This window comes from Notamacropus eugenii, chromosome 1, assembly GCF_028372415.1.
Source record: "Notamacropus eugenii isolate mMacEug1 chromosome 1, mMacEug1.pri_v2, whole genome shotgun sequence".
NCBI lineage: Eukaryota > Metazoa > Chordata > Mammalia > Diprotodontia > Macropodidae > Notamacropus > Notamacropus eugenii.
Window position 1 is genome coordinate 130,151,990 of NC_092872.1, and position 17,639 is coordinate 130,169,628.

Consider the following 17,639-nt stretch of genomic DNA (forward strand, 5'->3'; position numbering starts at 1 on the left):
GCTAAAAACTGTCAGAAATATAAAACCTTCAACATACTATACAGTGTTTTAATTTAAGGAAATGCTCATACTCTGCATACCAACAAACTGGCCAATATGTACTTTTTTTTTAGCATCTCACCATTTTCAGACACTCTGTGACAAACCAAGATCATCACCTCTGGTAGCCATGCTTCTGCCAAAGGAAGCCATGATGAAACACTGTCAAGACCAGATTTCTGGGGGAAAATATCAAAAAGTACACATTAAAAGACAGTTTGCATCAAACCTGTTCCCATCCCATCCCCACTAAAAAATAAGAATACCAAGTAAGCCAACAAGTCTCTTACAGGGACCCTGAAAATATAAGTTCTTACTTGTGTGCTGTCAAAGTAAACAATGAAAGCCTGGACAGCCTTTGCAATTTCAGCTGTGACAAGGAATCTATTGGGCACCACACACAGATTGATGTCTGCAGAATAGTATTTGTTATCAATAGTCCAGGGGTAAAATCTCACACCATTGTTGGCAGGTGTATCTACAGCAAGATCTTCTGTTCCAAGAATATCTGAAAAGAAAAAAATTATACAAAAGATAATATGTAGATTGAAAAACCAATACAAATGATCACATTTAAATATTACAATTTACAAACTGATACTTGGACTGGGCCTTTTGTACATAAATTCAAAGGGCCTTAGATCTTAATGTAGGTTCCCAAGTATATCCATAGAATCTGAAATGAGAAAGGGCATTAGAAATCATGTCTAAATGAAGATATTACAGCTGAGGAACGTGAGATCAGAGAGAAAGGCAGGGGCTGGTGCAAGTTCACACGGTTAATAAAGAGCAACGTCAGGCCATAAATTCAGGTTCCTTAACTCTAAGTCCAGCGCTCTTTTTGCTAAACTGTGAGAAAATAATGAGTCATAATGGTGAGATGTTATTTAACTTAGTGACTCTTTTACCAACGAGTATTTACAGATGCAACAATAAAGATGAACAGACTAGACAGTGATAGGAGGAGAAGTCTTATAAACAGCCATCTGTTCATTCACCAAGGAGAACGGTGATTTATGCCAGGTGAACAGAAAAGGAAGAACACTAATTTCATTCATTTTACTATCTGGAAACTTGATGGAAGAAGGAGGGCTGTAACAATTCTGGTGAGCTTGTAAACGTTTTGACCTAATTTGCAAACTGCAGTAAATAGCGAGTTAACAGTGAAATGCTACTAAAATAGGTGATCTAGCCATTTTTCTTGGGCTAACTGCCTATATATATTTTAGCTAATTAAATATTAGATGCCATTTCATTTAGATTTACGTACATTCCTAAGATTTCTCTGAAAACAAAATTTTATTAACATTTTTATTTCACAAAGATCCTTTAAATAAAATTTTAAATGTGCAATTTCTGCCACAGTATAGCTCTGAGAAGATGGGATGAATATTTTCTAATATAACTAAATCCTCTTTCAGAAATACACAGATGAGGAGGAAATAACTTTTATTGTGTTGCCCTTAAGGCAAGGAACCAAGCCTCAACACATACAGTGATATGAGCGATGAACAAATAAATATAGGTGTGAGTAATGGAATGCACAGAAACAATCTATTTTACCACTGACTGAGTCATTAGAAAAATTAGTTATGATACTAATTTTTAAAAATTGTTATTTTTTACTCATACCGAGTTATGAAAACTCTTGAAAAGACAAAGCACTCTTCACAATCATAATTTATAGGATATTTTGAATCAGGACTTAAATTTTAAATTATAGAGATAAGAGTATGCACTGAAAAAAACCCTAACATTTTGGTTTGTTATTACAGTACAAAAGGATTTGGGAGAATGAGGAAGAGATGTTGACAATACACTCCAGAAGAGGGCAAGGAATAAATCAAAGGTACTTATATTCTTCCATTTGCTACATCTGTCATGCTGGTCCACTCCATTACCATATAGGGTGCCCTCAAAAATGAAAGGACAAAAATTAGACTAAAAAAAATTCTATGAAATTATCACTAGTGCATTTGTTTACCATTATTTTTGTCATTTCTAACATCACTGCTCTCTTTATTTTTACTACTTAAAAGTATCTTTCTCTTACTCTCAATCTCCACATATGCTGTCATTCTCTCTTCTATCTACTACTAAGAATGTGATTTTAGACTACATTAAGATTTCACACAAGCTAAATTTGGGAGAGTATTGGGGTGAGGGAATGGGGGGTAGAAAAGAGAGTAGGGAAGGAACTTATTCTACATTCAGATTAATATTTTATTGCCTTTCTTATAAGGAAACATCACCTCATTCATGACAAAATCTCCTAAACTGTCCGTATGTCATGGAAAACTACAATCTTTTCTTCTGAAACAATTCTATTTTGAATTTTACTCCCTCTTCTGCCTTTTTACTCTTGGTTAAAGCCCTAGTATTCTCAGGGTTACTATTTTTTTAATTTATTTTTCTCCAAACCCATGGCTGTTACTATCAACAAAGGGCTTCTGCATGCAGTGAAAAGGCAAAATTTTCTCTTGCATCTTTAAGAAATGATCTGCTCCTTCTGCTTCATCTCTACCTGAAGTCATAATCTTTTATTTGGTGTCAATCAATTCCACAGCAACCAGCTGCAATGTCCCTCATGGTGGATTATGACAAGTTCAGGTGGGAAATAAGCAGTAGGAACAGATGAGTTATTAAAATCAAAGGTTCTGTTTTCATGTAAATGTCTCAGAGAAAAAAAATCCCTAGATCAAAGTCTATATTACACTTGATGCTAATTTTCTAAACCTCAAGCAGGTGGCATAGCAATATGTGGTTGTTTTTCTTACAGATAACTATTGCACCACTGATACACACTTCATAGATATACATATGGAAAGCAAATTGTTCTAGGTTGGGTTTAAAAAAATCTTCTCTTTTTAAAAGACTCACCCAAATGGAATCAATCTTCATCTGTGGGTAATTTTTTTCAATAACCAGTTAACTTATTTTTTCTCAGCCCTTAACAAAACCGGAAGTTCTCTATTTCTTGAGCTGGTACTTGACATGCATGAAATCGATTTCTGGCAGTCTGTCCATACCATTTAGTAATTAGAACTGATAAAATCACTCAAAAGTTCGTAGTACTTCTCAATTTGGTATATTAGTTTAATATATTTTTAGTCTGGAACTGTGATGGAAACACTACAGAGAATTCCCAACCCAGAAACCATGTCTACCAAGCCAGATCTGCAACTTGTCCTTAACTTACAGTCTTGGAAAACTGACTGGAGGGCTGGGACATTCAGTGACAGCTACTGGTCATGTAGCCAGTATGTGTCAAAAACTGGACTTGCACTCGTAACTCCAAAGTGATCTTCCAACCACTAAAATAAGCTGTTTCTTGTACAATTTATTCTTGACCATGAACTTAAGAATGGTCTGTTTTACTGATGATTTTTAGAGAAAAGCTTGGTAGATTCATTTTTTAAATATAGGAACTATAGAAATCTCATCTTGCTTTTATAGATAAACACCCAGATTCTCTATAGAGGCCTATTTATACTTGTAAACATACTCAGATGATGGTAAGGCTAACAAATTGGGAGAAGGGAATCACAAAATGTAGCTGTTTCTATTACACGGTATTGCCTAAAACATGCTGAAAGATTAATTTACTGATCAGGTTTTAATCTTCATATTTTCCTTCTAACAGTGAAGCTGCATACGGATTTTCTGATCACATCTGTGCCACGTTAGGACTACGGACAGAACAGTGAGAAGCATCTTACTTTACTTTTTGTTGCCTCCAAAGATCACAAGTACGGTTTAATTTAGCAAACAGAAATGTCTACATTAAGAACAGTTTTCTTTCCTCAGTCAACTTTACTAACTAGCTCTGGGTATTTGTTTTCACCACTACCACAAACCCTCTTATCTAATTAAAGTCACTCAAACATCCAGAATCAGAAAACCACGGCATTACAAATGTTAGGGTGAGAAGAGACCCTCAGAAATCTGTTCGTCCACCCTTCCTCCTTTTTCAGATTACAAAACTACAAATAATAGTTTTAGTGACTGGCCTAAGGTCACACGGTTAATTAGTACAAAGTGAGGGTTAGAATCCGGGTTTCCAACTGTTCTTTAAGTGAGAACAAACCAGACCTTTCACAACTGAATACAATTTTAATAAAAATAACTATTAAGGTTAATCCAAAAGTAAGCCATGCTCTTCACGGTATTCTATACACATCAAAATAGCAACCAGGATCAACACACCAGGACATGAGAACCTGCAGGCCAAATCACCAATCAGGGATCAGTCTTCCAAATTATACCTGTGGGTTTCTAGTGTTTACCTGTCTAAAATGAGTCATGTACTTCTTAGAATTTTGACTAGACTTGCTAGAAAAACATGCCCTGGTCTCACTTTTGTCCTACCCTAAATTAAATTTTGAACGGTTAACCCTAATGTATACAACTAAAATTGGGGTCATTTCCATGACCCTAAGACACTGCAGCATCTTTACCATAGTAGTACATCATTGTATCTCACATTGCTTGGCAAACACCTGTATACATGTGTGTATATATACACACAGAGGGATCTATATCTCTAACTACACACGTGTATATAAGGGTGTGTGTATGTACGTACACACACACACACACACACACACACACATATTTTAATGGAAAAACACTGGGTAAATGCCAGTTGTCATAATTAACTTGGTCAATCTTACTGAAAGCCTTAGCCTACCATATAAAATAGTATATCACATATATAATAATATATACATCATAGTTGTTAAAAAATGAATTACTGTTCTGGTTTTAGCAGACAAACAATTTTTTTGGCCATATGTCATTCTCTAATTTAGTCTTTTAAGTACCCGGTCTATGTGCCAGTCCCTATGCTAGGCAATGGGAATGTAAAAGACAAAGTAAAAAACCAGCCTGTCCCCAAGAGCTAGCGTTTTGCTCTTGTTAGGGCTGCAAGTTTCTTTCCTTTCAACTCCAATTTACTGTTGTACTTCCTGCTGACCCAAAATCCAGGAGACCAGAAAGGAAGATTAAACTGAGAACTTTATTCTAGTATAACTTTTCTGTTTGCTCTCTAAAAACAATCATTTTTTAAAAAGTTTGTTATCTTACATCTTTTATCACCTTCATTTCTGAAAAGAGCCCTCCCAACTTCTCTACCCCACCAAAGTCATCCTTTGTTAAAGAATAAAAAACCATAAGAAGGAAAAAAAGCAGTTTTTTTTAAATTAAGCAATTAATTTAATTAAGCAATATATCAATAAAGTCTCCTGGTACATTCAATGCTATACAACTAGAGTTCTCCACTTCTGCAAAAAAGGGAGGAAGGTATATTTTTCACCTCTTCCTAGGGCCAAGCTTGATCATTATAATTATACAGTGTTCAATCTCATTTTTTTAAAGAAAAGCCTTTTAAACAAAACTACCTAACTGCTCCCATCACCCCTATATTTCTATCTGTTCACAGGGAAAGTAAATAATCTAAACCAAGCAGGCATTTAAATGAAAAAAAAATGTCTTGGAACAGTTCAAGACAGAGTGGAATTACACTGAATTCACAGAGCAGATATATATACATATATATGTATATGTATACATATATATGTATATATAAGTGGTGTGGGAGGAGAGAAATGGACAAGAAATAAGAAGACCTTGCTTTATGTCCAGGATCTCTAAGGTCATACTAACTGTATGACTTTGGACAAATGACAACTCTCTGGGCTGTAATTTTCTCATCTGTAAAATGACAGGGTTAGAGGAGATGATCCCCAAGATTCATCTAGATAAAAAATCCCATGATCTGATATCTATTTTTACCCATTTCCCTCAAGAAGAAAAAAGTGGCAATTCCCAAATTAAATATACTGACCCAGAGAACAGCTGTTATTTTGGTTCATAACTTTGGCTCTTCCTTGATTCTCCCCTCTCCTAAAATTCATAAGGCCAATCAGTTGCCAAGTATGGTTGATTTTATCTTCCTAACATTTCTCCCATCAACCATCTTCATTTACAAAGTCACTACCCTACTATAATTTGCCTTTTGAGAGTCATACTTGTTTCAAAAATAGAACTCATCTTTCCCCCAAACCCTCCCATCTTTCTTACTTCTCTACATTTGTGGAAAGCACCACTGTCCTTCCAGTCACCTCGGCTCATTCCGACTTTCTCTAGCTTCCTATAAATTGCATAGTCTCTCTCATTAGACTGTGAGCTTCTCAAAAGCAGGAACTGTTTTTGCCTTTCTCTCTATCCCAGAGCACATCACAATGCCTGGTACGTAGTAAGTACTTAGATACTTACTGACTTGGAATTCCTACCTTCCTTCAAGGCTCAGCTCGCTTTCTACCCTTACTCACCCTAGAAAAATCTTTCCTGATCCCCTCAACTGTTACTGTACCCTGACACCTAAAATTCCTTTGCATTTTCCAAACTGTGGCATATGTCATGCTTCCCAAAGTCAGCAAGCTCCTTAAGGGCAGGAACTGTTTGAGTTTTTGTTTTTACATTCCCAACATAACACAATGCCTTACATGAGTACAAACTTAATCAATAGTTTTTTAATCTTACTAATGTGACCACAGCTGAAAGTTAAATGTATTTTTAACACTGAGTAAGATGGACCCACTGAAGAAGATAATTATAATTAAAGGAGACTTAAAGTTGAAAGAGACCTCAAAACTTAACTAGCTCAATCATCCTACCTAATGCACAAAATCTATCAAGTGCAGAGTTCTTGTGTTTATAAGAAGTTATGTTATTTCAAAACACAATGCTTGTGGTGTATAAGAAAGTAGAGCAAAGAAATAAAGGAGACAGAAGCACTGAAACAGTCCCAAAGATAATACCTTCTTGTCCTGCCCCTCACCCCAAAATTCTTTTCTTGGACTAGAGAAAGGAGAAAACAAGCAAGAAAATGACAAGTAGCAGAGTCTGAGATTAGGTAAGAGGAAAAGAAAACAGGAAGTAGACAGAGAAAAATATAGATTTGGGGTAAAGGCTGCACAATGTTGAAATCCTTTATAAACTGACCACTCTCTTTAATACAGGTAGACAGAGGCTTTTAAAAATAATAATGGACCCATATCATTGCAGGTGTAGTCATAACTTCAGAGTTACAATTTCATGAGCAGGTCACCTGGGAGCATCTTGCCCTTCTAATATTTTGTAGCAGTTGTTAACTAACAGACTATTCCCAGAGGGCTCAGAATAGATCATACTGGCACTGGCAAAGTCAAGAGACTTCATAGGACTTAAATGTAAAAGCCCAAACCATCTTGATGCACTGTTATGCTTGGGATTTTACACAGACAAATGTCAGGCAATTCAAAGCTGTGATTCCCAAAGTAAATATAATCTATTCCCCTGGTACATCTGTATGTAGTATGTCGTTTCTCTCTGTATGATAAATCAATCAATGAGGCAGTATTACAGTTGTTCAGGGGAAAATAACTGAATTTCCCGACACTGGAACTCCTCAAAGATCAGCCATAACACTGCATTAACAATGAGAGTGAGACTTTGATTTTGTTTACAGCATTTAATTACCCTTTCTTCCTTCCCTGGTCACACTGAATTCAGATTTTCATATACCCTTGGGCTTGCTGTGCCATAGTGGAAACTTTAAAAAACCCAAGCACAAGAAACCCAATCAAGTGTTTCTCTGCCTGCTTTCTCCCAATGGCCATCTCAGCTGGTTATTCTTAAAAATGATGCACATAATTTTTCAAGTGCAGTGAGAGGTGTTTTACATCATCTTACTATCAATTCAAAGTTTAATTCTAGAAACACATCTAAGAAGTAATCACTTTCTAGGACTCAAACCCACCTAAAAACCTAAAGTAAAAATGCATCAATCTATGGAAGACAAGCATGTAAGATCGTCTCAGAGGCTCTGAGATCCTTTGATGAGTGGTGATTATCTGGAGATTAGATAGCATGATGAAAGAATGAGAGTAATTTCATAACCTGATGCTAATTTTTACAAAGGAATAATCACCTAAATAATATGAATTTATAAGGAATTTATTCTCAGCCATGACAAAAAATACAAGTAACAAATGTTACACATATTCTGAAGCAAGGCAGTCATGACATTTAAGATGCATTTTTCAACAATTCAGTGAGGCACAGTGGTTTGGTTACACACTTACTAGTCACGTGACCCTGGGCAAATCACTTAACCTCAAAAGTATTTAATCAGGCAAGTCAAAGATAGGTGATAGTCAGGTTGACAAAAGGAGTTTCTACAACAGATTTCCCACACGTTGATTCAAAGAACCTGTAAATACTTTTGGTACAAACTGAAACATGAACATTATGGCCAGTATTCTCTCTACGCTATTAATTTTCTTAAGGATCTTTGTGCAAGGAATGTAACCTGAGTGAAGAACTAGGTTTTGGTTTTTTTTTAAGGGGGTAGAGAAGGAGGTCCCTGGCCTGTGATTTTACCATTATGGATACAGGGAACTCCCAGGCCTGGGAACTTCATGAACTGATGCAGATTACAACTCTAAATTACATTGAGGGATGCAGGATGCAACTTAAGTTATGGCCTTAGAAAGTTGTTTAGGTCACTATATGGCTAAATAAGTTGTCCATAGTCACAGAGGGTACTGAAGGTAGAATATGAACTCAGATCTTCTAATTTTGAGACCAGATGAAGGAGGGAGAGAATCCACCATGAGAGGGAGGAAGTCTTCAGGAATAAGATGGCAACTGAGCTAAATCCAGAAGAAAGATAGGGATTCTTGAGAATATATTACCCTCCCTATGAAACTAACAGGAGTCAACATCCAGTGCAAGCCCTAATTGTTGAATAAAATTACAGGGCTACAAGTGGCCCTACATTCATGGAATTTTAGGGCCTGATCGTCTATTTAGCCCAGAGGTATCAAACTCAAGTAGATTCCTGCAGGCCGCAGAGCTGAGTTTGAAAAATACAAGTTAATATTTATCTACATTGTACTAAATTTTTATTTTGTTAAACACTTCACAATTACATTTTAACTCAAGTCTGACACCTCTGATCTTGCCTAGGCTACTTGAAAGGATGCCCCAGTGAGATGGGATGACTTGCCCCAGGCACGCTGGGATGCAGCTTACAGCCAAACCTGACCAGAACTCAAGGTTTCTTACTCCTTGTCCAGCACCATATTCACAAACCTTTAGCTAACAGGAATCTTATAACTCTTCCTGGGGTACAGAGGAGAATGACAATTCCCTTCTATCAGTATGACGGTGCAAAAACTTTTTTGCCACAAAAAGTTTAAATTTTCCTACTGATTTTGATCCAAGGTCTTATCTCTGTGTGGAACTGGTCTTCCAGTTTTAAGTACAAAGTTAACTCCAAAATAAGTTATTTACAAGTAGACCATAAACAACAAAGCCTGAAAAGAGTTTCATAACTTGGTGTGTGTTCACTGGCTACAATACAAATGCAACACTCATCTCCAGAATATTATTCTTGCTAGAAAAGTTTTATGTACCATTTAAACTTGTCTTCCAATAGTTGTACACTGATTTTATTGCTTGAGTGCCATTATTTGTTGAGGAATTAAACGGAGGATGAAGGGAACAAGTTGTTGAAACCATAATGACACATTTTCTAAAAGTGTTTGCCATTTGCTACATAAATACAAGCTGAATAACCGCACAAAAATAAACTTCTATGTCTAGACAAATTTGTAGTCGTCCAAGATATAACATTCTACCTCACAAAAGGTTCCACCTAATATAATACAATAATATAGTTCACTGGTAAAGTACCCCTCAAAATAAAAGGTAGCTGATCTCAAATATAAAATGCCTTACTGTTATACTAAAAGAAAAAAAACTTCACATAAAATACAAGTTCTATTTTCTATAGAAGATTTTATTTCCCTTTAAAAAAGAAAAGGCATGTCAATCAATAAGCATTTGTTTACTGTGCTATGTACTGGGCATACAAAAACAAAAATGAATGATATCTATAATCACAGTTCACAGATTTGTAGCAGAAAGGGAACTTTAGAGATCAACTTTTCCAACTCTTCATTTTTTGAACAAGGAAACTGAGGTCAATGAGGTTAAGTCCCTGGTATAAAGTCAAAGAGATAATGACAGGACAGGGATAGGAAGCCTGGTGCTCTGGCTCCCTCATTGTTCCCATTGTACCATAATTCTTCCCCAATTCTTTCAAAGCTTGGCAAAGAATCCAGTAAAAGCTCTCCTACAACATTGGTAGTACCAATACTAACATTTTAGGAAGCCCATTTCATCCCCAAGGAGGCTAATTATAAACTTACAATTAATTTTCCCTCCTTTCTTTACTTTTAGAAGGTTCATGGCTCAACATCCCAATATTTTAGATCATCAACTAAGGAACTTCAGGACTACAACTCTTTGTAAACCACTTGGGGCTCCTCATGTTGATCAGTTCTTTTATCTCCTGGAGGAAATAATCATTTTAATCAAAGGCAGGAATAATAAATACCACAATGAAATAAAATACTTTATTTAGAAAAAAAATTATTTCTGTATTCCCAAGGCAAACAAAAAGGAATACTGGGGATCCCACGAACAGCAACAAGGACATGCAGCTGAAAAATCCACAGACTTCTTCCTTGGTCTGTTGCTATGTGATCCTGGCTAAAACCATATTCTGGATTACAAAATTTTTCCATCTATAAAATGAAAATGTCTCCATGGTTAAAATGTTATGAAATCTTTTACAGGTAGAGCTGTTCCCTAGCTTACAAATATTCAGTTTACATACTGATGGGGTGGCCTGTGCTACACAGGGTAAGTTTACCCTAAAGCCAGAAGAACCAATAGTATTCCTGGTAGAGAAAACATTTTATTCATAAGAACAATGTTATTAATGATGATTTCCAGGCAAGCTCACAAAAATCTATTTAACCTATTGAATATTTAATAATCCAACATACAGCCACGTAACCCTAAAGTTTGAGGAACCTAATCACAATCCTTGTTTCTATAAGAAATGCATTCTGGATTCTAAACAAGCAAATTGCCAACTATAAAACACAACTCATATCTGAATTATGGAAAAGTAAATTAATTATAATTGAGATACGTTGACTGATACTTTTGCGTTCATCTTTAAACATGACAAAAAAGTAATAAAAGCCAAAAATCTTGAAGAAACTAGTCAGATAAACTTTCGCTCTTTCTCTCTTCTGCCCCACCCCACACACATACATATACACACACATATATGTATATCTTAATCTAACAAACTGTGAACAGAGATATAGGAATTCTCAAAGCTGATAGGACCTTAATGCTCTTTTATTTAATATTCCTTTATGCTACATATCACAATGTATTTTTTCCCTTCTATAAATGACTTAAAACATCAATCCTAGACAATAAGAACTACTTCAGAATAATGCTGCCTCTATCTTAAATTTACACAGTTGTAAAAATAAAAATGCAGGTGGTGTCAGACTAGTGGTTATTTAATAGAATATGGATATTCTGGGTAGAGAACTTCTATTTTTCTATTCAATATTTACAAAAGTCTAAACTACCCAGAAAAAGGAAACTTAAGCATTTTAAACATTGTCTTTTTTGAGGTGATCTCTCTAGAGTCCTCAACTGTGGTTCCTTACACCACAACTAAGAATTTATGTAGTTCTAATCTCTAAGGAGTTTAACATGCTTCACAAGAACTATCTCACCAATTCTCAAAGCATCCCACTGAGATAGGAAGGGATTTGGTTTATTACTCCTCTTTTACAGATGTACAGTGGTTAGAGTTGCTAGGTTGGTGCAATATGTTTTAAAAAAATCAAAAAAAGATTCTCCAGGGATCATCTTCAAATGGGATTCCTCACAGGGTGTAAGATACTGAAAAACAAGAAACCTTGGTTTTAATCTTAGTGCCACTATTACTAGCCATGTAACCTTGCACAAATCGCTTAACCTATCTGCATCTTTATTTATTCGTCTGTAAAATGGCAGGATTGGACTGGATAATGGCTAATAACCCTTCCACTGAGAAAAATCTTCAATTTCCACAATAATTCTTCACTTATTCAAGAAATCAAAGGAAGAAAAAGGATTATAAAATTCTAAAAAAGCAAAGAAGATTGGTTGGCATCTTTAAAACAACCTATCCTGCAAAGCTGAGCCTAAGCATCAAAGAAAATATCTGGATATTTATGAAAAAAAAAAAAAAAAAGAATTTGAGTCACTCCTCCAAAAGAATCCAGAAGTATGCAGGGTATTCAACATGAAAACTGACCAAACAAGAGAAAATTAAACAGTTTCAGATACAAATGAAAGACTAAGAAGTGAAATATTTGTTTTCACATGGTTGAGGCTAGACTAGACCAAGTCTATATTTGAGACTTGATTTTTCCTAAAAACAAACAAAAACCTCATTGGCTGAGAGACACTGAAAATGCAAATAATCTAAGGAGTAAAAGGTATAATGAGATAAATCAGGAGGCTAGGAGGAAGAAGTGAATTGACATTTCAGACCTTTGACAAAACACAATATTCATTCAGTTTTTTAAAAAAAGCTTGATGAACATAGATACGGATGGGATGACCCTTCTTTTATGTAATTAAAAGCATATATCTAAACTAAGAGCCTTCATTATTCGCGACAGAGAAACATTAGAAGCTTTCATTGTAGAAAGAAGGGTAAAGCAAGGATGCCCCGTTTTCCCACTATCATGTATCACTGGCCTAGAAATGCTAGCTATGATAAAAATACAGAACAAGATTAAAGCTATAAATATAAGGAAATAAAAGGCAAAGTTATCTCTATTTTCAGATGACATTATAATGTACAAAGAAAACCCCAGAGATTCAGTAAAGAAGCTACACTGGTTAATTGCTTATGTAAATTTGCTGGTTACAAAACAAATCCACAAAAATCATTAGCATTTCTGTACTATTACTGGCTAGCTAGCATTTAAATGTGCTTTAAGCACATTACACTATACCACCCACCTCTGTATTTTACAATATTAGCGAAAGTCAAGATTAAATAATGAGAAAAAAGTCAAGATTAAACAATGAGAAAATCCCACAAGATACATCAAGTATCTAGAAATTCACCTACCCCCACATACATACGCACCACTTATATAAATGCAACTACAATACGCTCTTTGTAGAAATAAATGCAGAAAAATTCATGGACCGTGGTTGGCTGTCGATACAAAATATAAAAAAAATAACACCACTAAAATTTATCTATAGATTTAGTGCTATATAAAATTAAATTGCCTAGGCAAAAAAATAAGAAAACTTAGTTGTATGTTCTCTTTTTGTGTTTAATGATTTCAACTAATTAAGTTTTATGTCTTTTGAGAGGCATTTTGAGTAGAAAGGTTGTGTGTTATTTTGGATTAACCTTTGAGTGCTTTGTACTGTGAGAATAAAGACACAGGATTCCGTGTTGTCCAGCTGGTGGTTTGGATACTTTGTTGCACAGCATTCTAATATTTCCATTATTTTATTGCTTCAATGTTTCTTTTAAAACACACGTTTAAGTCTCTGGTAGGATTAGTGAAATAGGCCATGCTTTTATTCATCTATTTTCTCTTGAGAACTTAGATCTAGGGTTTTTTTTGTCCGGTGCCGTTCTGCTATATACATATTTTCATTTCTGAATTTCGGTTCTTTCCTCTTTAAAATGAGCAGGGTGCCCCTCACCCACTCCCAAACTCAATGATCCTACAGATAAGCAAGTTTCTCCTCCTAACTCCAGCTGTGAAAGGACACCCTTTTTGTTCTCTTATTTTCCATAAAAGTGATTATACCATTTACATTCAGGTAGCACGTCTGCTTCTAGATTATTGTGAACGTATGGCCCACTCCTAACTGCTACCAAATTGTGATTTCCCAGAAGTTGCTGTCTAAAGGGACGTCCTTCCCTCAGTTACCTTGTCATCCAAACTTGTGCTACTGACTTGGACTCGCTCTTAACGGCACTTTTGATGATCTAGTCTGACCCATTAAACTATCTGTTTTTAATCAGAGCCAAATACTTCTGCTTTACTGTACAGTGTGAGCTACTGAGAACTGGCTGGTAGCAGGCAACTGGATTGGCTGTGTGACCTTGGACAAGTCACAAACTGGTGCAGCACAGAGGACCGGCCTGGAATGGGGACCGCACTTCCTAGCTGAATGACCCTGGACAAGTCATCTCACCTCGGCTTCCTCATCTCTCCAGCGGGATGGTAACAGTACCAGGGTCACTGTGGGCACCAAATGTCAAGTGCTTAGCCCAGGGCACGCTTTGTATAAACGTTAAAGGTGACCATGCGTGGGGATGAAGGCAGAGCTGGAAGAACCAGAGAAGGTTCCCTCCAACGCTCCCATTCCTACTCCACGAGCCCGGCCCAGTTCGGGGCTCCGCGTGGTCCGCCCTCATTATCGATGGCCCCTTATCAGCTCCACTGATAAAGGAGCTACTCCCGGGGTAGGAGGCCACCACCCCACCCGGAAGTCTGTGGGGAAGCGGACCGACCCCAGCTCGAGCCAAAGGGCCGCGCTAGCCCCCTTTGCGTAGCCCGGGAGCGGGGGCCGCTGCCCCCCCCCCCGGCCAGCCCCGCCCCGGGTCAAAGGGAGGGAGGAGGCCCTGGGAACCCAGGCAGCCAGCGGCGAAGGCGGGGAGACGACCTGAGGAGCCCCGCTCGCGGTCTCTGCAGCTCGGAGGGAGCGGCCCGAGCTGGGCCTGGGTCAGGGACCCCGCACCGGCCCCTGGCCTGGGCGAGGGAGGTGCCCTCGGGGCGGTGAGGGCCCACTTCCAGGCGGTACCCCCGAGTCTCGGAAGCAGAACCGACGGCCCAGCTACTCACGTTGAACCAGCCTGTCCCCGGTGAAGGAGGAAGAACAGCTGGTGACAAGCGCACAGGGCACGCCGGCAGCCATCGCGGCCTTTCCCGGTTCGCCTCGCTCCCAGAGCCACTTCCGCTCTGGACCGCACCACCTCCGCCACCTTGCGGGGGGGAGCGGAGTGAGGAGAAGAGGACGGAACGAGCTCAGCGGCGGCCCCCGGAAGCGCGGAGAGTCCGCCGTCCGACTCCTCCCTTATCCCCCCTCTTCCGGTGCTTTCGAACCGACCAGGAAGCGCGTTTCGTTGCCATGGGGACGAACACACTTTTCCTATTCCCCCCACTCTTTGGGGGGCGCCTCGACACCTGAATCCATTTTCGTTACCTTTGCCATGGCCGAAGAAGCTGGGCCTCGCGACCCTATCGGAACCATCTTAGTGAAGGTGGTAAAGGGCCCTTCCCCCTCCCCGCTCCGCCAAGGGCCCCCTATGTGGTGTTCAACGTCCCTGTGCCCCCCCGCGGATGCTCCCTCCCTCCTTCCCTCTGTCTCTCTGTCTGTCTGTCTCTCTCTCTCTCTCTCAGGACCCTAGTTCACAAAATTTTATTGTGAATATTTTAAAAACAAACAAACTTAGGAGCGCTTTAGTAAAGTTCAAAGCCGCGTATCAAAGTGAATTTCTGAAAAAAGGCAGAGTATTATAAACAGGGTTTACTCCTAATATTTGGTATATTTAGAGATGACAGTTAGGGGGGGAAAAGGAAAAGAAAGAGAAAAAGAGTTCATTTTTTTTCTTTTCCCATATTGAAAAAAATATATTAGAAGTTGAAAAAAAATCTCTCCTTTTGCAAGGTTTTTAGATCTCTGCCCAAGATTTCTATCTACCCCCCCAGAAGAATGCAGGCTTGAAAAGGGATGAGCTGGAGGGAAGAGTTGGGACAGCATTAGCAGCAGCATGGGAGGAGGTAAAAGGGCCAAGGACCACTGTTGTAGCAAGCAGCAAGCGCGTGTGAAATGCTTCTTTTGTGCCAGCCCTGGGAATAGAAAGGCCAAAAAATGGACTAGCTGCTGCTCTTAAAGATCTTATATTTTCTGAGGGAAAACAACATGTAAACGTAAAAGGAAATTCAGAGTAAATACGAGGGTTGCTAGAAGGCATCCTAGCTTCTACTTAATAAGAGCATTTACATAACACTCACTATTTGCCAGACCCTGTCCCACCAAGCCACTTCAGAGATAATATCTAATTTGAGCCTCCTCGCCAGGTAGGTGCTGTTACCATTTCCACTTGTCAGTAGAGGAAACTTAAGTTACTTTAAAGAGTTATCTTTAGTCACCGTCATGGTCTATAAGCATTCAAAAATCTAGCTCCTACCATACTGGTAGCAGGAGTTGCAGTGTTTCAGTTATGTGGGAACTACAAGTACTCAGGCCAAATGATGAGTCACTTTAGGGTAAGACCAGTAAGAAATGAGGATTTTAGAGCTGGAAAGTGAGGATTTATTAGTTTTGCTTTTGTGGGTGTCGTAGACTCTTTTTCATAGTCTGGTGAAGCCTTTAGATTCCTTTCTCAGAGTAACGGTTCCAAATGCACAGAATTACAAATGAAACTAAGGATATGGAAATGTAGATATCAAAAAAATGTTTTTAAACTGAAGCTCATGGACCCCAAACTAAGAGCTACCATCTAGGCCAGCTCCTGTATTTGCAGATAAAGAAACTAAGGCCCAGAAGGAGTGGATGATTTGTCCAAAGTGACGCAGCAAGTTAGTGAGAGGCTGGTAAAAGAACACAAGTGGCATTTCCAGTCTAGGACGGTGTCCGCTGAACTCTTGCCCAAATGTTAGTCTGTTGAACTGAAACCGATTCTTTGTACCCAGAGTGCTAAACTTGGTAAGCATTCAATAAACGTTTTCTGAAATAAAACTGAGTGTAACGGATAGTGGTTCAACCTTGGAATCAAAAAGACTTGGGTTAAAATTCTTCCTCTGACGCACGTAGTTGTGTGACCATGGTCAAATCATTTAGTTTCTCATTATCCACAGCAAAGCTCTAAAATTGATCTTCCCATACGTGGAGTTCTCTGCACCAACAAGATCAAAGCAGAAGGAAAACAGTTTACCTAATCATATGTGTTTGTATTATGAAATGACCACAGACCTCCATATGACTTGATACTTGGCATGTAGCATAGTGCTGAATTTAAGGATAGGGAAGATGTCTGTTCAAATCCCACCTCTGATGCTTACTAGCCGTATGATTAAGGGCTTTACTTTTCTGAGCCCCAGTTTCCTCATATGTAAAAAATAAGTGGTCAGGGCAGCTAGGTGGTGCAATGAATAGAGTACCAGTACAGGAGTCAGGAGGACCTGATTTCAAATCTCACCTCAGACACTTGGCACTCACTAGCTGGGTGACCTTAGGCTAGTCACTTAACCCCAATTGCCTCATCCTGGGTCATCTCCAGTCATCCTGATGAATATCTGGTCACTGGATTCAGATGGCTCTGGAGGAGAAGTGAGGCTGGTGACCTGCACAGCCCTCCCTCACTCAAAACAAAGTCAAGTGCATGGTGGTCTTCGGCAACAAAGGATGAACAGACAGACAAATGGTAGATTTGGTAAGATTCCTTCCAGCTCTCAATCTCTTGTGGTAATTAAGCATTTGAAATGTCTAATGCTATTCTCAGAAATGCCACTATGGATCTCCCAAAAACATGGAGCCACATTTGGCTTTTCTTAGGTCTTATCAACCCATAACAAGATACCTCAGCAAGCAGTCATCTAGTGTCTACCTAGAAGACTTTGAATGAGAGGGAATCCACTACCTCC

General features: G+C 38.4%; 2 protein-coding genes across 11 annotated transcripts in view; one reads left to right on the forward strand and one right to left on the reverse strand.

Annotated features, from left to right (window-relative positions):
* AAGAB (alpha and gamma adaptin binding protein) overlaps window positions 1–17,639 on the reverse strand; it is a 63,581-nt gene that overhangs the window by 38,880 nt on the left and 7,062 nt on the right. For 4 of the 7 annotated variants that reach the window (XR_011968180.1, XM_072614827.1, XM_072614820.1 and 1 more), the window contains exons 2-3: window positions 357–547; window positions 122–218 (exon numbers count right to left, since the gene is read on the reverse strand). Coding sequence is in view for 6 of the 7 variants with exons in the window: in XM_072614827.1 (XP_072470928.1) it covers window positions 122–218; window positions 357–547 (288 nt within the window). In the remaining variant the exon portion in view is untranslated. Of the gene's footprint in view, window positions 1–121; window positions 219–356; window positions 548–14,834; window positions 15,034–17,639 lie in introns of those variants that run through there. The other 3 variants (XM_072614856.1, XM_072614846.1, XM_072614836.1) reach the window with 1 other exon arrangement.
* The window catches only part of IQCH (IQ motif containing H), a 305,076-nt gene continuing 302,488 nt past the window's right edge, over window positions 15,052–17,639 (forward strand). For 3 of the 4 annotated variants that reach the window (XM_072614735.1, XM_072614742.1, XM_072614763.1), the window contains exon 1: window positions 15,052–15,253. In XM_072614735.1, the coding sequence (XP_072470836.1) occupies window positions 15,203–15,253 (51 nt within the window). In that variant the 5' untranslated portion in view covers window positions 15,052–15,202. The other variant, XM_072614752.1, reaches the window with a different exon arrangement.